General features: G+C 42.0%; 1 protein-coding gene across 2 annotated transcripts in view; it reads left to right on the top strand.

Moving 5' to 3' along the window:
• SF3A3 (splicing factor 3a subunit 3) overlaps nt 1–22,067 on the top strand; it is a 29,181-nt gene extending 7,114 nt beyond the window's left edge. For both annotated transcript variants that reach the window (XM_032643155.1, XM_032643165.1), the window contains 11 exons: nt 240–322; nt 1,231–1,369; nt 2,654–2,722; nt 3,152–3,219; nt 3,377–3,484; nt 4,621–4,690; nt 6,688–6,852; nt 6,947–7,057; nt 8,186–8,276; nt 20,777–20,832; nt 21,754–22,067. In XM_032643155.1, coding sequence (XP_032499046.1) covers nt 240–322; nt 1,231–1,369; nt 2,654–2,722; nt 3,152–3,219; nt 3,377–3,484; nt 4,621–4,690; nt 6,688–6,852; nt 6,947–7,057; nt 8,186–8,276; nt 20,777–20,832; nt 21,754–21,831 — 1,038 coding nt within the window. In that variant the 3' untranslated portion in view covers nt 21,832–22,067. The remainder of the gene's footprint in view (nt 1–239; nt 323–1,230; nt 1,370–2,653; nt 2,723–3,151; nt 3,220–3,376; nt 3,485–4,620; nt 4,691–6,687; nt 6,853–6,946; nt 7,058–8,185; nt 8,277–20,776; nt 20,833–21,753) is intronic.

Below are 22,067 nucleotides of genomic sequence, written 5' to 3'. Positions count from 1 at the left end.
ATGTTCAGCAGGTGTTTCTTTTAGCTTATGGTGTATTGACTTGATCTTTATTTCACAGAGTTAATTGTGTATCATATTCTGCTCAGTCCAGTGGAATTAACACTCAGTGCAGGAATTAAATATTGGGGGGGGGAAGACTAAAGTGAGCTGGACCTTGTTAATCTCATTTATTGGAGATTATATTGCAACTTGATGCAAACACCTAACTGAATCTCTTGTCGTTTCTTTTCTCTTTCCAGAAGCTGGATTATATCACTTACCTGTCAATCTTCGACCAGTTGTTTGACATTCCTAAAGAAAGGAAGAATGCAGAGTATAAGAGGTAGCCATTACTAGTTTCTAGGCCTCTACTGGATTTAACTAGAAGATTGTTTAATGAGAAGGTTTGAGGGCAGTTTTGAATTTTGTTGCATGAAAGGCATATATGAATGACTTCCAGGTTTATTGGAGGATAGGAATTTTGAATGACATGGTTTCAAAACCATAATACTCTGGCTCTGGAAGAATGTGTGTCTATGGGCACATCCGCGATCTTAGACCCATACTGTTCTTAATGTTGTCTCATTGTAGAAGGAAGTCTCCCATCCAGGTGGCTCTGTGTCTTTGGAGTTGAATGGGAAAAAATTAGACTTTCTCAGATTGTGATTGAAGTTAAGTGCCTGGGTCTGATGTACAGATTTAAGTTTTGTTTGTGTTGTTATTCCCCTGGTTAGTAATCTGTACTCTACCTTCCTCTCTTTTTCTCATTTTCTTTTTACCTAAAATCTTTTAATGTGAGTTAAGACTTTAGTATTTGGAATTGTATCATGAGGATGAAAGAAGATAGGAAAGGTCGGAATCAAGATGACATATTAGGAGAGGGATTTCCCTGGTGGTGCAGTGGTTAAGACTTCGTGCTCCCAAAGCAGGGGGCCCGGGTTCGATCCCTCATCCGGGAACTAGATCCCACATGCATGCCGCAACTAAGGAGCCTGCCAGCTGCAACTAAGGAACCGGTGAGCCACAACTAAGGAGACTGCCTGCTGCAACTAAGACCTGACGCAACCAAATAAATAAATGTTAAAAAAAAAAAGACATATTAGGAGAAAGCCAATTGTAAGCTCATTTTTTAAAGTAGTATTTTTACTTGAAAAAACTAGTTTCACTGGAATTATAAGTATGTTTTACAGGGCATAACAGTATATCAAAAATAGAAACATTGCTGTCTCTGTGTTATTTACTCTTCTGTAGATATCTGGAGATGCTGCTTGAGTACCTTCAGGATTACACAGATAGAGTGAAACCTCTCCAAGATCAGAATGAACTTTTTGGGAAAATTCAGAATGAGTTTGAGAAGAAGTGGGAGAATGGTACTTTTCCTGGATGGCCGGTGAGCTCCAGTGGGGGTGTGGGTGGAGGACATGCCAGGGACGTAAACTAATTATTTTACTGTAATCTTGAGCCTCTGCTTTAGGGCATGAGGTGCTGATCCCTTGAGATCAGTTATGGCCATGAGATGTTGTCTGCCAAGTATGCTGGGTTTTCTCTGTGTACTTTGAAAGAGATTTGTCAGGGCCCACTTGCCATTGGCTGGGCCCAGGAGTTTCACCAACCATGTCATTACTGCTCTGTGGTTCCTACTGACCAAAAACTGATATAATTATATGCTAGAAATCTTTATGTTTTCATTCCTGGGGACAGACTTGAGTTTTCCTGAAATCTCTGGGAGAGTTTTTCAGTCTGGTTTTTTTTTTTGCTCTGCTCTTGTAGGCATTTGGTTGTCATTCATACATGTGTATAAGGGGCCAACCAGCACCTACCTGATAACGAACACCATATCTTACTGCACTTTGCTTTCTTGCACTTCTCAGGTGGTGCATTTTTTTTACAGATGGAGGGTTTGCAGCAACCCTGTGTCAAGCAAATCTATTAGTGCCATTTTTCATTTTGTTATGGTGGTCTGTGATCCATGATTTTTGTTACTACCAAGACTCACTGAAGCCTCAGGTGGCGGTTAGCATTTTTTAGCCATAAAGTTTTTTTTTTAAATAAATTTATTTGTTTTATTTATTTTATTTTTGGCTGCACTGGGTCTTCATTGCTGCTCGCAGGCTTTCTTTAGTTGCAGCAAGCAGTGGCTACTCTTCGTTGTGGTGCACGGGCTTCTTATTGTGGTGGCCTCTCTTGTTGTGGAGCACGGGCTCTAGGCACACGGGCTTCCACAGTTGTGGCATGTGGGCTCAGCACTGTGGCTCACAGGCTCCAGAGCACAGGCTCAGCAGCTGTGGTGCACGAACCAGCTGCTACGTGGCATGTGGGATCTTCCCGGACCAGGGCTCGAACCCACGTCCCCTGCATTGGCAGGTGGGCTGTCACCCACTGCGCCACCAGGGAAGCCCCGACAATAAAGTATTTTTTAACTAAGGCATGCACGTTGTTTTTTTAGACATAATGCTATTGTGTACTTAATAGACTACAGTATAGTATAAACATAGCTTTTATATGCACTGGGAAGCCAAAAAAGTCGTGTGACTTGCTTTATTGTGATACTCGTTTTACTGTGATGGTCTAGAACTAAACCTGCAATGTCTCTGACGTGTGCCTGTACTTTAGATGACTCCCTTGCCTTCATTCTAAATCTGGGTATTAATAAACATCATATCGTTCTTTCCAGAAAGAGACAAGCAGTGCCCTGACCCATGCCGGAGCCCATCTTGACCTCTCTGCATTCTCCTCCTGGGAGGTATGTTTTCTTTATCCACTGTGCTGGTCTTGCCTGTTCACTCCTCAGAGGGATCGCTCAGTCTCCTGTTTTTAATGTGATAAACTTATAAGACATCAGTTCTTGGGTCCAAGCATCTACAAAGAATGTAGAAAGATAAAAAGAATAAAAAGTGTATCCAACTTCTTTGAAAACCATAAACTAAAAATTCTAACCATCTTAAGCTGTAGTGGAGGTAATGGAACACCACCAGTATGGTTATGTATGAACTTAACCCCCCAAGGCCTCTTTGGAGAGTTGGGGCGTACTGCTAGGAGATTGGCTGTGCAATGTGTGGTCTTGCCACAGCTTTAGGAACACCCACACCCCAGCCTGCAAAGATGAAGTTTCAGCATTTGTTGTTTCTCCAAGTCTATTTATATAAAATTGTAACTTGTCTCTTTCATACAGGAGTTGGCCTCCCTGGGTCTGGACAGATTGAAATCTGCACTCTTAGCTTTAGGCCTGAAGTGTGGCGGGTAAGAGGCTGGTTTTTCTATCAGAACTGTCTCATTTACTGTGTGTTTCACGATCTTCTAAGTGGCTCTGATTCCCTTGTTCTGTCACCCCCCCACTGCAGAGATAAGCAGGCGTATAAAGTAGTCCTGAATTCCTTTGCCCCTTGTGTCTCCTTAGGACCCTAGAAGAGCGAGCCCAGAGGCTATTCAGCACCAAAGGAAAGTCCCTGGAGTCACTCGACACCTCTCTGTTTGCCAAAAATCCCAAGTCAAAGGGCACCAAGCGGTGAGTGGCTGGGGCCGCACCTCTGCTGACACTTTAAAGTTTTTATTCCCATGCAGAATTCTTACCACAACAGAAATTTTAAAGCCTCTTTTATCACCACTATTGATCCATCGAGAGCCAGTCAGCTCTTTCTCTCTGCTAATGGCAGAGCGTGCTCTCATTGTTGTTATAAACCAAAGACAGTCTGTACTCAGCTGACTGAGAGTGGGTGATGTCTGTAAAGTTGAAACTGTGCCCTGGGTACCTTTTGTTACCTCTGTAGCTTATAGAAACTAAGTAGGTTCAAAACTATTTTTCTAAGTACATTTTTACTAATGACAGTTTGTACAGGTTTTATTTTTAAATAAATTTATTTTATTTTTATTTATTTTTGGCTGTGTTGGGCCTTTGTTGCTGCGTGTGGGCTTTCTCTAGTTGCCGTGAGCGGGGGCTACTCTTCGTTGCAGTGCACAGGCTTCTCATCGCGGTGGCTTCTCTTGTTGCGGAGCACGGGCTCTAGGCCTGCGGGCTCAGTAGTTGTGGCTCGCTGGCTCTAGAGCGCAGGCTCAGTAGTTGTGGTGCACGGGCTTAGTTGCTCCGCAGCATGTGGGATCTTCCTGAACCAGGCCTCGAACCCGTGTCCCCGTGTTGACAGGTGGATTCTTAACCACTGCGCCACGAGGGAAGCCCTGTACAGGGTGTTTCTTATATGTGGTTTTCCTAATTCTCAAAACAATCCCAAAAAGTTATCCTGATTTTTTGCAGATAAGGACTTAGAAAAGTTATGAAGTGTGTCTGTTATCTCACAGTTACTAAGGAGCAAGGTCAGGATTTGGGCCCAAGTCTGCTGGTTCCAGAGCTTGCTCTTCTGTACCACATTTCCTTTGTATGTTATAATCATGGAAATTTAAATACCTGGATATATCTTTCACCTTCTAGAATGAGGTCAAAGGGGAAGCTTCCATGCATTCTAAGAAATAACCTCAGTACTTCTGTCAGCGAGTCCTGAGCTGAACAGAGCATTTGCTTTCACAACGTGGTATCTCTCACATGCTTGTAATTTTTAATGCATCCATGGAATAAATGTTCCCAGATATACGGAACAGGGCATTGGGTAAAAGAACCCTTGAGTGATACAGTTTCTTTCTTATTTTCAGAGACACTGAGAGGAACAAAGACATTGCTTTCCTAGAAGCCCAGATCTACGAATATGTAGAGATTCTTGGGGTGAGTAACTGACTCTGCTGAGGGCTGTAAATGCTACAAGTTGGGGAAGTAAGAGAAATATGAATTTGTAGGATTTTTTTTTTTTAGGATTGCAAGAGGAAAGATACATATCAAACTACTTCAGCAGAAAATTGGGTTCTCCCAGGGTACTTGGCCCTTTATTGAGGTGCTGTTCTGTTCTTAGGTGTCTGTTGTTAGGTGATATTCCCAAGGTTGCCCAATCCCATGAGGCTAGACAGAGAGAATAGACTCCCCTTAGTATCCAGATTCTTTGCCTGAGCTCTGGAGTATACCCAGGGGAGACCCAAAAGGCAGATAAGAGTAGCTTTTCAGATGTGACTTATTCTGAAAAGGCATTCCTTACGTGTTCACAAGGTTGTGTGAAACTTCTTAGGGCCGGGAGGTTAGTGGTACAGAGCTGGCTGTGAGCAGCTCCTTTCTGAATATTCTTTCAAGAAGAAGCTGAAGTGGGGGTTGTGGGTAGAAAAAGGCCTAACCTGACCACGATGCTTATCTCGGAGAGAAAGAAGGGACAACTGGGAGGAAATGACTCTTTCAGGGAAGAGAAGGTGGAGGAAAGGGCACCACTCATCCAGAGAAGGTGGTCAGTGTCTCTGGGAGTCCTGCGGAGGACCGGCCTTTCTGGTTGTCTGCTTTGTGTAGTTTTCAGCCACTCTGAGCCTTTGCCTCTACAAGTGCTCACATGGTGCTTTGAGCAAGCAGGTGGCTCCGGCGCAGATAGCTGGTCTGCGTGTCTCTGTCAGTTGCCATGGACATTTTCATTCTGCCCTTGTTTGAGGACCACTTATGTAATAGCTTATAAAACTAAGATTCATCTTTTTGTTTCCTTCTGTTACAACTGCTTTTGATAAGAGGAGGCTAGCCAGACATTGGATACTGGGGGCGCTTATATTCTCCACAGTAAACCTGCGCTGTGCTAGGGTGGGCAGCAGTCTGTGTTGCCAGTCCTCTGAAGAAGACTGAGAGGCAGATTTGTGCCCCTGACACAGGCGTGCCCACTACTTCTCCCTCCTTTGAGAGCATTTTGCTTTCCCTGCCAGGAGGTGGCACTCTTGTCTTTGGAATTCCAGCCAGTTCCAGCCAAAAATGGTTTCTAGACGTTGCTCTTGTTATGTACTGATATTATTTTTACCATTATTTCACCACTTATTGGCACCTGTTGGTTTCCAGACATTATGCTAGATCTTTGGATACAGTAGTGAATATGACACAGCCTCTTGCCCTCAAAAAGCCCACTTTGTGGCTGAGGGCTACAAATAACTGCAGTATAATGTGACACATGCTGTAATACATTGAGATTGAGTGTTCTAAGTAGAAAGAGGGAGATAAAAATGTTCCAGGTAGAGGAAACAGCAAGCAAGAAGGTAAAATACGATGAAAGGAAATAATGAGGAAACCAGTGTATATGGGTGTGCCTTGTAAGGGAGGGGGAGTGGTCAGAGAAATTTGAAAAGTTATGTTGGAAATTGGAACCTTGTCCTTTAAGCAGCAGAAAGCCAATAAAAGTTCTTTAAGCAAAGTGTACCATTAGATTGGTTTTTTTGAGCAGAAAAATCTGGGAACAACGTGGAAGCTGGACTGGAATGAGGAGAGACTCAGGGCAAGTTAGAAGGTTGTCATCTTGGTGAGGACGATAACAGTGGGAAGGAGAAGGAAGGACCGGTTCAGGAGATATTTTAGAGACAGAAGAGAAGAGACTGTTCTCTGTTGTTCTGTGATAGTTCGTGGGCTCAGACGAGTAACTTAGGCAAGTGCTTTATAAAACCTTTGACTTTTTCCTTTAAGATCAGGGGAGAATTATTCCTCTGCCGATGAGGAATTCTGATTTGAAGACAAGACTTTCTCTTTGTTCAACAAGGAAGAAAACCTAATCCTTGGAAGTGAGGGGTCAGCAAGGGTTATAGCAGAATAGGAAATTTCCCTTCTTGTCCTGCACTATTCTTTGACTTCCCTTTTCATTTATGGGCTTCACTTAGGAACAGCGACATCTCACTCATGAAAATGTACAGCGCAAGCAGGCAAGAACCGGAGAAGAGCGAGAGGAGGAGGAGGAAGAGCAGATCAGCGAGAGCGAAAGTGAAGACGAAGAGAACGAAATCATTTACAACCCCAAAAACCTGCCCCTTGGCTGGGATGGCAAAGTCAGTCCCAACACTACCATCTTTCCCTCATATCCCATTTTGGAAGCAGATGCAGAGACTAGTCTAATACTGTTTTTTATCTGATTTCTTTTAGCCCATTCCTTACTGGTTGTATAAGCTTCATGGCCTGAATATCAACTATAACTGTGAGATCTGTGGAAACTACACCTACCGAGGTCCCAAGGCCTTCCAGCGGCATTTTGCTGTAAGGAATTCAGAGCCATTTCTCCTGGATGTTGAAGCATGAAACATGAGTCTTTTAGAGAAGAGGATAGGAGCAGCCTGAGAGGATCACTAGTGCCCAGAGCCTAAGAGAATCAGAGAAGGAGTGGATCTAAAGTCCAGCATGTGGCATTTGGCCTCTGGCACCAGTGCCAGCCTTGGGTAGTACCTGAGATGGTTTCTGGAGGCAGCCCACCACTCTGCTGTTTGAACCTCATTTCTGTTTTCTCTTTCTTGCTCTTTTATTTTTCATTTTGCCTTTCTGACTCCTTGGTCATTTCTCTATCCTGTTGCTAGTGCTCAGGACCAAAGAAAGGGCTGACCGCCTCCTTCTTTGGGTCTTAAATGGGCCTTTCCCTCTTGAAAAAAAGAAACGAAAGGGATGACATTTATCAAGCTATTCTTGAGAGAAAGCATTATCTGGGTGGTACTCCAGTAAGTGAATTCACCCTTTTTGTTTCTGTCTTCAATTCTTAGTACTTGGAAGGAAATTTTACAGAATGGAAGACTTGCTAGATGTAGCCAAGGATGGCGAATTTATATGAACTCCTCTCTCTGTCCCTCAGACAGATCTAACTGATCCTGGGGTCTTTTCCGCCAAGCTCCTGAGTACTCTCTGAATCTTTCTCAACACCACCTCCAGCGAATTAGAATTGGCATCCAGGGCCCATGCCATTTGCTGTCCCTGAGCCAGAACTGTCATTGCATCAGCGTCTCTTACTGGTCTCTTTCGTACCCTTGCCTATATCTGATAAACAGTCTTCTCCTTTACTTCCAAAGATGACACTGACGAGCCATCAGTAACGCTTACTCATGCTGGTGGGGGGGGGGGTTGCTTGGGAGGTGACTGGGGAGTTGTGGTCTTGACACAGGTTTTGTCTGGATCTAGGTTTTTTATAAACCAGCCCAGTGAGGCAAACAGTGCAGTGCTGCTTTGAAGTAACGGCCTCTTGTCAGTCACAGCCAGCTGTCTACAAACAAGAGCCACAAAAGGATCGCTGCCTTTAGGTGGAGCCTTTTGCAAAGGGTCAGGGTAGGCCTTATGAGTAGAATGGAGTTAATGCTCAGTGTTCAGTCATCCCGTTTCACATTGTCCTCTTGCTTCTCCCAGGAATGGCGTCATGCTCATGGCATGAGGTGTTTGGGCATCCCAAACACCGCCCACTTTGCTAACGTGACACAGATTGAAGACGCCGTCTCCTGTAAGTAAGCTTTATTGTTCCCGAGGTCAGACCTACAGTTCACTGTCCCGATAACCCTGGTGTGTCCAGGCCCAAAGGCAGCAGGTTGTGGATATGTACAAACTACTACAGTCCTACATACATTCACTGATTATTGAGGGGATGAATTAGCCAGTAGTACTGATTCTTCTCCCTTGAGAAGAGCTCTGTGCTGACTATAATACAACTTTTTGTTTTTTTCCCCCTCAGCCGTGCCGTGCGGCTTGTGGGATTTTAGTTCCCCGACCGGGGATTGAACCTGGGCCCTCAGCAGTGAGAGCTCGGAGTCCTAACCACTGTACTGCCAGGGAATTCCCTAAAACGGCTTTTAACTGGGGTCTGTGAACTCTCCTGTATGCAAGATTTTGAGTGAATGGGTTTATGTATATTTTTTGAATTGATTTTACTATGTTAACTGCAGATATGAAGGAAAAAGTAGAAATGGTCTCAGTAAACTTATTTCTGAGGTGACAGGGCAGATACCCAGCAATACGGCAGCAAAATACGTTTTGGAGAAAAAGCCAAGTGCAGCGTGTGTCCAGGAGTGTGTTGTTGAAGCACCCAGGGACCTCAGTCAGGCTTCCTGTTTGCCTGGCAGTGGTAGCTTTTGCCATCTTTCTCACAGCCTTCTAATTTTCTTTCTAGTTTATCGCTTCTCTGTCATGTTTTCACTGTTCATGGGTTAGACTGTGAAGAAAGTAATTTTACCACTCCACTTTGTTAAATTTCAGGCACTCCCTCTCAGGTGTGCATATCACACTACTTCACTGCCTGTTTAGCTAACTCCTTTGGCTCCCAGCTCTGGGGTTGTTCAAATCCTCCATGGCAGAGCCAAGTAGAAATGACCTTCTAAAGAGCTCCCCGATCCCTGATTTAACCTGTGGACTCTGGGGACTCTTTCATTGAGTATTTTGTGTGAGTCAGCTTTGGAGACTCCTCCTTGCTGTTTTTTTTTTGTTTTGTTTTAATACTTTTTTTAAAATTTAAATTTATTTCATTTATTTATTTTTGGCTGCATTGGGTCATCATTGCTGTGCGCGGCTTTCTCTAGTTGCAGTGAGTGGGGGCTACTCTTTGTTGCCGTGCACACGCTTCTCATTGCGGTGGCTTCTCTTGTTACGGAGCACAGGCTGTAGGCGCATGGGCTTCAGTAGTTGTGGCACGCGGGCTCAGTAGCTGTGGCTTGCGGGCTCTAGAGCACAGGCTCAGTAGTTGTGGCGCACGGGCTTAGTTGCTCCGTGGCGTGTGATATCTTCCCGGACCAGGGCTTGAACCCATGTCCCCTCCATTGGCAGGCGGATTCCTAACCACCGAGCCACCAGGGAAGACCTCCTTGCTGTTTTGTCTCTTTATTCATTTACAAGTCGGGATATACAGTTCCTCTAATCAGAATTTAAATGTATCTTGTTATCAGATTATCCAGTTAGCCTCTTCATTTTTTACCCTTTACTCTGTTGGGAGGAAATTAAAATAATAATGAAATGTCATAGAACCACAATGCTGCATTTTGAATGCAGTCTCATTTTTAGATGTATTTTCTAGCTGCATATAACTAGTAAATAGATCACTGTTCATTTTTGTGTGTATTTTCTCTTTTTTTTAAAAATGTATTTATTTTTGGCTGCGTTGGGTCTTCGTTGCTGCGTGCAGGCTTTCTCTAGTTGCGGTGAGCAGGGGCTACTCTTCGTTGTGGTGTGCAGGCTTCTCCTCGTGGTGGCTTCTCTTGTGGAGCATGGGCTCTAGGTGCACGGGCTTTAGTAGTTGCAGCACGCGGGCTCAGTAGGTGTGGCTTGCGGGCTCTAGAACACAGGCTCAGTAGTTGTGGCTCACAGATTTAGTTGCTCTGTGGCATGTGGGATCTTCCCAGACCAGGGCTCAACCCGTGTACCCTGCATTGGCAGGCGGATTCTTATCCACTGCGCCACCAGGGAAGTCCCTCTCCCTCTCCCCCTCTCCCCCTCTCCCCCCCTCCCCCTTCTTTTCAATATTTATTTTATTTATTTGGCTGCACCAGATCTTAGTTGCAGCATGCAGGATCTAGTTCCCTTACCAGGAATCAAACCCGGACCCCCTGCATTGGGAGTGCAGAGTCTTAGCCACTGGACCACCAAGGAGGTCCCTTGTGTATATTTCCTTATGTCCTGCAAATTGCCTGAGTTAATTTATTACTTCTGATGCCTTGTAATTGAACTATTTACATTATTTTAGGCTTACAATCATGCCAACTACAAAAACAAAGGGGATGTTTTAATTAATTTTGTTCCATGTATTTATTTTTCCTAAGCATTGCCCCCAAGTCTTACGTTAAATAGAAGCAGGCAATAAGTCGTCCTTCCCTGGATGCTGTTTTAAAGGACCATGGTGATGCAGCTACGCTAATTTTAAAACTGGCTTATGATTTTATTATCACATTCCTCAAAAGAAAGATGACAACATTTTTACTACTTTCTCTTTTATCAGGCCTTGAATAAAACAGCATTCCTGAATTATTTCATACTGGGTGGTAGATATTCTTTTAATGCAGTTTTTTTTGTTTTGTTTTTGTTTTGGCCACACTGCACACCATGCAGGATCGCCAGGGAAATCCCCATCTGTGCATCTTCTTTCTTTCTTTCTTTCTTTCTTTCTTTCTTCCTTCCTTTCTTCCTTCCTTCCTTCCTTCCTTCCTTCCTTCCTTCCTTCCTTCCTTCCTTCCGTCCGTCCGTCTTCGTTTCTGTGCGAGGGCTTTCTCTAGTTGCGGCAAGCGGGGGCCACTCTTCATCACGGTGCGCAGGCCTCTCACTGTCGCGGCCTCTCTTGTTGCGGAGCACAGACTCCAAACGCGCAGGCTCGGTAGTTGTGGCTCACGGGCCTAGTTGCTCCATGGAATGTGGGCTCTTTCCAGACCAGGGCTCGAACCCGTGTCCCCTGCATTGGCAGACAGATTCTCAACCACTGCGCCACCAGGGAAGCCCTGTGCATCTTCTTTAGTGAAGTATTTGTATTAGACTTGTGCCCATTCTTTCTTTCTTTATTTATTTAGATGCATCGGGTCTTAGTTGCGGCACACGGGCTCAGTAGTTGTGGTGTGTGGGCTCTAGAGTGTGCGGGCTTAGTTGCCCCGCGGCATGTGGGATCTTAGTTTCCCAACCAGGGATCAAACCCACGCCCCCTACATTGGGAGGTGGGTTCTTAACCACTGGACCACCTAATGGAGTTATTTACCCTGTGAGGATTCTTTTTAGAAGTTTTGTTTTTACATTCATAAATAAAAGATGTGCTTTTTGTTTTCCTTTCAGACACTTGTCAGATTTAGTGATCAAAACCATATTTTTGTCATAAAATCAATGGGATTACATGCTACATTCTCTTCTGTCATTTGAAACTTTAAATAGAGATTACTTCTTCATACAAGGGGACCACTCTGAGAAGATTCTTTAGTTAATAGCCAATACAATTCCTTGATTTATTATGAAACTCAATATTTTTAAAGTAGGAAACTCAATATTTTTATTCTGAGTTTTACTGTTTCCTCTTTTTTTTGACTTGAATTTTATTTATTTTTTTATACAGCAGGTTCTTATTAGTTATCTATTTTATACATATCAGTGTATATATGTCAATCCCAATCTCCCAATTCATCCCACCACCACCACCCCATTACTGTTTCATTTTCACTATTATTTTCTTCAATCTTGTTTCTTTGTGCTTTTTTTAAGTCTATAATCAAGAACTTACTTTTTTTTCAAGGTATAGTTGATATTAGTTTCAGATGAATAATATAGTCACTCAAAATTTTTATAGATTATGCTCCATTTAAAGTTATAAAATATTGGGGAATTCCCTGGTGGTCCATTGGTTAGGGCTCCATGCTTTCACTGCTGAGGGCCCGGCTTTGGTCCCTGTTTTGGGAAACTAAGATCCCACAAGCTGTGCAAAAAAAAGAAAAGTTATAAAATATTGGCTATATTCTCTGTGTTGTACAATATGTCCTTGTAGCTTATTTATTTTATACGTTGTAGTTTGTACCTCTAATTCCCTATCCTCATATTGCCTCCCCGACCCTTGCCTCTCCCTACTGGTAACCACTAGTTCTCAATATCTATGAATCTGTTTGTTTTAGTATCTTCACTTGTTTTATTTTATTTTTTAGATTCCACGTGTAAGTGATAACATACAGTAATTGTCTTCTCTGACTTATTTCACTAAGCATAATACCCTCCAGGTCCATCCATGTTGTTGCAAATGGCAAAATTTCATCCTTTTTTACGGCTGAGTAGTATTCCATTGTATACATACACCACATCTTCTTTATTCATTCATCTGTTGATGGACACTTAGGTTGCTTCCATATCTTGGCTATTGTAAATAATGCTGCTATGAATGTTGGGAGTGCATGTATCTTTTTGAATTAGTATTTTTGTTTTCTTCTGATACATACCTAGGAGTGGAATTGCTGGATCATGCGGTACTTCTGTTTTTAGTTTTTGGTGTTTTTTTTGGCGGTACGCGGGCCTCTCACTGTTGTGGCTCTGGACGCACAGGCTCAGCGGCCATGGCTCATGGGCCTACCCGCTCTGCAGCATGTGGGATCTTTCTGGACCAGGGCACAAACCCGTGCCCCCTGCATCGACAGGTGGACTCTCAACCAATGCGCCACCAGGGAAGCCCTGTTTTTAGTTTTTTGAGGAACCTCCATACTGTTTTCCATAGTGGCTGCACCAATTTACATTCCCACTAACAGTATAAGGGTTCCCTTTTTCCATATCCTTGTGAACATTTGTTATCTGGTCGTTTTGATGACAGCTATCCTGACAGGTGTGATGTTTCATTGTGGTTTTGATTTGCATTCCTCTGATGATTAGTGATGTTAAGTATCTTTTCATGTGCCTGTTAGCCATCTGTATGTTTTCTTTGGAAAAATGTCTATTCAGATCTTCTGCCCATTTTTTAACCAGGTTGTTTGTTTTTTTGCTGTTGAGTTGTATGAGCTGTTTACATATTTTGAATATTAATCCCTTATCAGTCATATCATTTGCAGATATTTTCTCCCATTCAGTAGGTTGTCGTTTCATTTTGTTAATGATTTCCTTTGCTGTGCAAAAGCTTTTAAGTTTAATTTATTTTGCTTTTGTTTTCTTTGCCTTAGGAGACAGATCAAAAAAAATATTGCTACAATTTATGTCATACAGTGTTCTGTGTCTGTTTTCTTTTATGAGTTTTATGGTTTCTGGTCTTACATTTAGGTCTTTAATCCATTTTGAGTTTATTTTTGTATGTGATGTGAGAAAATGTTCTCATTTTATTCTTTTACATGTAGTTGTCCAGTTTTCCTAGCACCACTTTTTTTTTTTTTTTTTTTGGCGGTACGCGGGCCTCTCACCCCCACGGCCTCTCCCGTTGTGGAGCTCAGGCTCCGGACACGCAGGCTTAGTGGCCATGGCTCACGGGCCTAGCTGCTCCGCGGCATGTGGGATCCTCCTGGACTGAGGCACAAATCCATGTCCCCTGCATCGGCAGGTGGACTCTCAACCGCTGTACCACCAGGGAAGCCCAGCACCACTTTTTTAAAGATATATATATATTTATTTATTTGGCTGCACCAGGTCTTCACTGAGGCATGCGGGATCTTTAGTTGCAGAATTCGAGCTCTTAGTTGCGGCATGTGGGATCTAGTTCCCTGACCAAGGATTGAACCCAGGCCCCGTGCATTGGGAGCGTGGAGTCTTAGACACTGGACCACCAGGGAAGTCCCCCAGCACCACTTATTGAAGGGACTATCTTTTCCCCACTGTATATTCTTGCCTCCTTTGTCATAGGTTAATTGACCATAAGTGTATGGGTTTGTTTTGGGCTCTGTATTCTGTTCCATTGATCTAGGTGTCTGTTTTTGTGCCACTACCATACTGTTTTGATTACTGTAGCTTTATAGTATAGTCGGAAGTCAGGGAGTGTGATACCTCTAGCACTATTTTTATTTCTCAAAATTGCTTTGGTTAGTCAAGAACTTTCTTGTTTTTGTTCTTTATTCTTTCTAATACAGGCATTTAGAACTAGTCATCATTCTGTTAGGAATCCATTGGAAATATCCATTATTGATATGTTATATTTAGAGCTTTGTTTATTAAAGAGGTTGTTTCTGAGTTTTAAAGAATAATTCAGTAATTATTTTTAAAAGCACTGATTCTTTCATTGTTTTTTTTCTTTTCTTGGTCCATGCAGTAAGTTACAGAATTTCTGCCTTTAGAATGTATTTTATCTTTGTGTCCAAGTATATAGTCAGTGATTTGTTAAAGATTTATGTATGCCTGAAAGGAAGTATGTCTCTCCACCTGTAGGCTGTTTAAATTTCCTGCAGTTTTCAGGTTTTTAATTTCATACTTACATCTATTTCTTTTGAATTCTGATAAAGACATGTTAACATTTCCAGTTGTAATTAAGCTTTGTCTCTTGCATTTCTGCCAGTTTTGTGTATATTTTAATTTGTGTTATTTGAGCCACATAAACTCAATATTGTATTGTAACCTTATTGATCACTCCCATATTCTTTTCGAAATTCCCATTACCTGATAGCTTGTTTGTTCTATTGTAATAGACTTAGACCATTTCCCCAGTTATCAAAATTTTGGCAGCAAATGTGGGCTCTTTTTTACCCCAGTCACCAGTGCTTATCCTTGTATAGGGATATTAAGCTCTTTACAATGTGTATTAATTGATCTATTTATATTTAACTCCTTTGCTGGAAAGGTTATCTTGTTAGATTTCTCACTTACATAGATTATATAGTAGACTTGAAGCTATTTCTTTGACGAGTAGTTTTCTAACATTTCTAACTTTAATGTTTCTTTGTTTTTTGGCTGTGTTGGGTCTTCATTGCTGCGTGCGGGCTTTCTCTAGTTGCAGTGAGCAGGGGCTACTCTTTGTTGCGGTGCGGTGGCTTCTCTTGTTGCGGAGCATGGGCTCTAGGCGTGCGGGCCTCAGTAGTTGCGGCACACAGCCCCTAGAGTGTGCAGGCTTCAGTAGTTGTGGTGCACAGGCTCTAGGGTGCGTGGGCTTCAGTAGTTGTGGCATGCAGGCTCAGTAGTTGTGGCGCATGGGCTTAGTTGCTCCACGGCATGTGGGATCTTCCCAGACCAGGGATTGAACCTGTGTCCTCTGCATTGGCAGGTGGATTCTTAACTACTGTGCCACCAGGAAAGTCGTTTAATGTTTCATCTAATAGTTTCTTTCTACTACAAATTTCTATTATTATTAATATATATTATTAGTTGAGTTTTTTATAGGAGATGATTATATCTGGATGGCCTGAAGCAGTGTAAATTCTGTACGTCTTACCCTCATAGTGATTCTGGAGACATTATGTGTTTAATCTCATATCTATCAATATCCTTATCACCTTGTTTATAAAAAGTGTTTTTTCTGCTTTCAGATTGCCATTATCTCTTTTATTTCACTTTTTTAAAATTGAAGTATAGTTGATTTACAACATTATGTGTTTCACGTGTACAGTATAGTGATTCAGTATTTTTAAATATCACACTGCATTTATAGTTATTATAGAATATGGGCTCTGTTCCCTGTGCTATATCCTTGTAGCTTATTTATTTTATGCATAGTAGGTTTTACTTCCACTATGTCTTGTCATGATCTTTTTCCCTAGGACTTGGTTGATGGATTCTGTCAAGTTTTATATGTTTTCATATGTTCTGCTTCAAGGGTAAAGTTGGTTCAAAACCACATTCCTAATATAGTTTCACGTGGTGGTTAAGTGTGCACTCTGGAGAGGCCACTGGTTAGGGTCCAAATCATGGCTCCACCGCTTACTTACTGGCTATGGGACACAGGACAAGTTAGGTCTTTTAGTTCCTTATCCATCAAATGTGGGTGGTAATAATATTGATATATCTACTTCAGAGAGTTGTCTCAAAGTTTAAATGAGATAGTGCAGGTCAAGTGCTACAGCCTGTCTGACCACAGGATAGAATGTATTCAGTGAAGAAGCATAAGCTGCAATCATTATCAGCTTCACTTGTGGGCTCCTCTGCAGAGTCTGAGGCGTGAGATCCAAAGTCACCTTTATCTTTTCATTTGGAGTTTAATCTTACTATTACTAGCTACCATTTACCAGGTGCCTGGTGTATGCCAGGTAAATAGGAGATTTTTACACTCATTTAATCTTCAGAGCAACCAGTGATGTAGGAGGTCCCCCACATTTTCCAGAAGAGGAAAATGAGGTAAGTTTTTCAAAGTCACATAGCATGTAAGTGGAAGAAAGCCATGGAGCAAACCCATGTCTGTTCTACAGCAGTCTCTTCTCTTTCCACAGTGCTATCCTGCCTTCTTTTAAATCATCCTCATCAAGTAGATGTTTTTGAGATGATCATTAAGGGGTATTCCAGAAAAAACATTATGCATTTTCTCTTTAGCCATACAAAGATTTTTAGAAAACTTAATTTTTTTTCCAGAATATTATTGGCAGGTTCATGATTTTTCCATTATTCATATTGTTTTCAATATTTATCTCCTTATTGAGGTGTCTAGGTTTATCAATTTCTGTTATATGCATATTATTACCACTTCTTTGATTTATTGTATCATTTCCACCCATCATGACTTCCCTTGAATATTTGTAGGTTCTAATATTTGTAGGTTCTCTACATAGCATTTGTAGTTTCACTTCTATCTCAATATCACTTTCTCTTTTCATCCCCCCCCAATAGATCATTTATAGGTTTATTACAAATTTATCATCACCTTCCCCCTCCCTTTCTTTTCCCAGGGATTATTCCTCCCTTTAAGTATCTTAGATTAACTCTCTGTCTTCCTTTAGGACTTTCAGTAACAGATAGATGGTTTTATGTATCTTGACTCCCACAAGATCATGACAGACTTTATCTCAGGTGTCTCACTAATAGTAGGCGCCAATCAATTATGAAATCAAAGTTAATTCTATTCTGTAGAGTTTCTGCAATTTTTCTTCTTTTCCTATCGGTGGAATAGTTATTTTTTATTAAACCTGGATTTTGTGTGTGGTTTTTGGGTTTGGGGTTTTTTGAAAGCATCAAAACTAGACATCTTAAGGATTTTTGGTTATGAGGAAGAGAACCAATTAAAACCTAACTCCATGCCCTCCATCATGTTAGCAAGTATATGCTTATTCAGCTATGCTTCCCTCTACATGTATGCCTTCTCCACTTCCTTGTGTCTTCTCTTTAAGCCTTAGCTCACAATGAAGACAACTCTAGCCCTTGCCCTGTATGACCTTTTTCAGTTTTCAGAGCCTGCCATCATCCAGCTCAGTCTCTCAGTGTCCCAATTTCTAATATCTGGGAAAGACAATAGGCAGGTGCAGCTGGGTCAGGTGACATCTGTAGTCCAGTCAGCTGTCTTTTCAGTAGCTGGCAGCAAAAATAGCTACTTGTTAGACCAGGACTGCTCCTTCCAGAACACCTTGGGAAGATGTGTTCCCTAATGGGAGTGGGCAAGGAAGTAACCGTTGACACAGCTGTCACACTGGATTTGCTTGTCTTTGTTTTAGATCATTCTGTTGAAGTTTTCCTTTTGGCGCTTTTAGCCAGGAGGGAGAGATTCAGTACTGTCATTTAAGTTACAGTAGGTTTTTTGTTTTTTGTTTTTTTTACTTAAATGAAGGATTTCACTTATAAATTTATTATTTTAATCATTCCATCATTCCAGGCTTATGACTTTTTTTAAGGTGAACAAAAGACAGCTAAGAAAGAGCCCTATGGAATTGCCACCAGAGATTCCCCATTTAGGTGGTTGGTCACAATTGACCAATATTCACCAGGTATAAGTCTACTAAACTAATAAACTAATAGCATCAGGTTCAAATACACCATCTTGTTTATGGCAGTATCATGAGAGTTACAATGTTTTCATGAACTCTAGGGACATTGCCTGTGAGAGCAATCGCTTTGCTAAAATCATGATATCCTGTGTCTATACCTTTTATCAGGTCGGCACTATCCCATCAAAAATAGGAAATTCAAATTAATTTGCCTCACTTATTCTTAGTGAACCCACGCTGGCGCCCAGAGGTGGTTCCATTTTTTTCTAATTGTTTTCAGATTCCTCTGAAGAGTAACATCTCCCTCACTGCTCCAGTTTCCTACATCCACTTTTTTCTTTAAGAAAATAATGACAGGGGCTTCCCTGGTGGCACAGTGGTTGAGAATCCGCCTGCCAATGCAGGGGACACAGGTTCAATCCCTGGTCTGGGAAGATCCCATATGCTGCAGAGCAACTAAACCCTTGTGCCACAACTACTGAGCCTGCGCTTTAGAGCCCATGAGCCACAACTACTGAGCCCGCGTGCCTAGAGCCCGTGCTCCACGATGAGAGAAGCCACCGCAATGAGAAGCCCGCGCACTGCAACGAAGAGTAGCCCCCGCTTGCCTCAACTAGAGAAGGCCTGCGCACAGCAATAAAGACCCAACACAGCCAAAAATAAATAAATAAAATAAATAAATTTATTTTTAAAAAAAACTAACCACCCTATATTTCGGGGCCTCCCGCCTTCTGAGATGACCCACACGCTGTCTTAAAAAAAAGAAAGAAAAGAAAAGAAAATCATGACAGCCTTTCTGATATCTGGTATTTTCTAGCCACTCTGGGTTGGATTCCTGAATGGCCTGGACAAAGAATATGATAAGGCCCTGCCCTGGCACGTGGTAAATTCTCCATTCATTTGTAATGTGCATATTATCTGGGCCTGAAGACTTCAGCTAATTTAAGGCAATTAGCAAGGAAGGAAAAGATGATTAGTTGAGCGCCTGTACACCAGGCACAGAGCTAAGCACTTTCTTACATGTTGTCTCATTTACTATTTCTTCACCCATCTTAGACTTCAACTTCCTCTATAGGATATACCTTCTAATCATGTCAAGTTTATTAATTCCCTAGTCATCCTGGTCATGAAGACTCCGCCTTCCAATGCGGAGGGTATGGGTTCGATCCCGGGAACTAAGATCCCGCATGCCATGCGGTATGGCCAAAAATTTTTTTTTTTTAAAGTGTGGTCAAGCTTAGAGATTGTTCTGCTTGATGGGAAATGTGAAGGGATATAAGAATCAAGTAATTGTTCCTTTTCACTGTAATCTGTTAATATTTTATCATCTTATCTCTGTAGCAGCAGACCTGTCCATCTGCTCCACATAGCTCTTTGTTCTAAGGGTGCACCTTCCTGACACCATTCTTACAGGTTTAAGTTGTTCTTTCCCTAGTTTTGTTATCTGTCCTGTCTTTGTACGTGTTTGATCCCCTCCCTCTGAAGCTATGGTGGTGTCTGTAGATGTCTTCCCCTTTTCGTGATCTTTGGAATAATTAGTTATTGAACTGTCAGAATTCTCGTTTTAATGTCTTCAATGTTTGTTGAACCATCTTATCTTTCAGACTCTTTGGCCATGATATTTCACTTTTTTTTTTCCTCTGAAGTTTTTGAAATATGTGCAGCAGACTTTATTATTATTTTATTTTTTTTAACATCTTTATTGGGGTATAATTGATTTACAATGGTGTGTTAGTTTCTGCTTTATAACAAAGTGAATCAGTTATACATATACATATGTTCCCATATCTCTTCCCTCTTGTGTCTCCCGCCCTCCCACCCTCCCTATCCCACCCCTCCAGGCGGTTACAAAGCACCGAGCCAAGCCATATCCCATATCCCTGTGCCATGCGGCTGCTTCCCACTAGCTATCTACCTTATGTTTGTTAGTGTGTATATGTCCATGCCTCTCTCTCGCCCTGTCACAGCTCACCCTTCCCCCTCCCCATATCCTCAAGTCCGTTCTTCAGTAGGTCTGTGTCTTTATTCCTGTCTTACCCCTGGGTTCTTCATGACATTTTTTTTTTCTTCTTAAATTCCATATATATGTGTTATCATACGGTATTTGTCTTTTTCTTTCTGACTTACTTCACTCTGTATGACAGACTCTAGGTCTATCCACCTCATTACAAATAGCTCAATTTCATTTCTTTTTATGGCTGAGTAATATTCCATTGTATATATGTGCCACATCTTCTTTATCCATTCATCCGATGATGGGCACTTAGGTTGTTTCCATGTCCTGGCTATTGTAAATAGAGCTTATGCAGCAGACTTTAAATAGACATATTTGACAAAGTCTAGTGTTCTCAGTCTCTTCTATTATGAACTTTAATACAGTAAGGTCACTTTTTCCAATAATGCCTATATGTTGTACCACATTATCTTTTTCCTTTGAGAGTATCAGTTCTCAATTCTAAGAGGTCTTTGGTTAGATTTGATCCAACTTTTATTTTACAGCAAAGAAACATTATGGTAAATTTTGCAATGAAAGGGGTTTGTCCACAGGCGATCCAGAACCAAAATTCCAGTTTGGGGCAGGTAGAAGTCTCAAGGGCAGGCACTCAGGGGGATCCTAACGAGGAATGTGTTGTAGCACCTTGTACCCAGTAGATACTCAGTGGAATCTGATTGCTGATCATTTCTCGTCCTGCAGTGTGGGCCAAGCTGAAACTACAGAAGGCATCGGAACGGTGGCAGCCTGACACTGAGGTGAGTGCTCACGTAGCATCAGGGATAGCATCAAGTGACAGAGCTCCCTCACCATGTAGAAGGGAGGTAAGAGATGGTCCCTGGTTCACTGCAGTAGCAAGTGTAATGTGACAATATCTACAATTGGCTCTTGACTTGTAAGCCTAATTCATTTGTGATATTAAATTAAATGTGTCAGACTTTAAATCTGTGTCTTAAGACAGGTTATATTCTCCCACTGAAGTTTTGAAGTGGCAAGCAGGAGTGCCCTGTGTCTTGTCCTGCCGTGAGGATTCATAAGCTAAGAAGTTGAGACTCCATGTCATACGTTAGATATCCTTTGAGGAGAGCATCTGATGAGAGATGATCTTCTCACGTGGTGGGGAGCTATCCTTGTTGGTCTTGAGATAGTCATCCTGAACAGATTTCAGAGATGAGGAATGATGTGTATGTGAGGTATGGTAGCTGCTGCTTAGGTCAGTGGTTTTCAGTGTCCCTTTTTTTAGCAGCAAAGTCTTTTTCAGACAGTAATGTAGAACTCCAATAAATAAAATAGAAAAAAGCAGAACTGCTCTGGATGTGGAGAAGCTCAGCCTTCTTGGCCTTTCATCCCCTGTAGTGGTCTCTTAGGCAGAAACCTAGGATTCTTGGGAACCATTTGAAAACCATGTCTTAAGTGAGCCTTTCTCAACCAGGGTTCCTCATCTTAAACACAGTGATTTGAATGAACTATTTTCTCAGATAGCCACAAGGATCGGTCATAATTGGTACCATCCTAGATGTCTAATAGGTGCTGTGAACAATAGAGCAGAACCCCAGTTGAGAAAGGCTGTCTTAGACGAATGGCGTGGAATCAGGCCAGGGTGAGCTCAGGTATCCAGAGGTTGGCTCCAAACATTTCCCCCAGGAGGTGTAGCTAATGGTGTTCCTCTTCCCTTTTAGGAAGAGTATGAAGACTCCAGTGGGAACGTTGTGAATAAGAAGACGTACGAGGATCTGAAAAGACAAGGACTGCTCTAGTGTTCAGGGATGTTTCTCAGCTGTGGGGCTAGCCCAGTCTTCCTTAAGATCTGCTTTTTCTATTTCTCCCAGCCAAATGCTCCTAAAGACTCTTTGCTACTTAGTCTTACGGACTAGCACGCATCTTGTAGAAGCAAGACATGCTGGCATATTGCAGGGTTGAGGTGTGTTTTATCTTTGTTTTATATTAAAAAAGATTCTGTTGGAAAATAAAACCAGCCCTTGTTCTGAACGTG

Source organism: Phocoena sinus, chromosome 1 (assembly GCF_008692025.1).
Source record: "Phocoena sinus isolate mPhoSin1 chromosome 1, mPhoSin1.pri, whole genome shotgun sequence".
NCBI classification, from domain to species: Eukaryota; Metazoa; Chordata; class Mammalia; order Artiodactyla; family Phocoenidae; genus Phocoena; species Phocoena sinus.
Note: the sequence above shows the minus strand (reverse complement) of the source record. Positions and strands in the feature narration are given on the sequence as shown.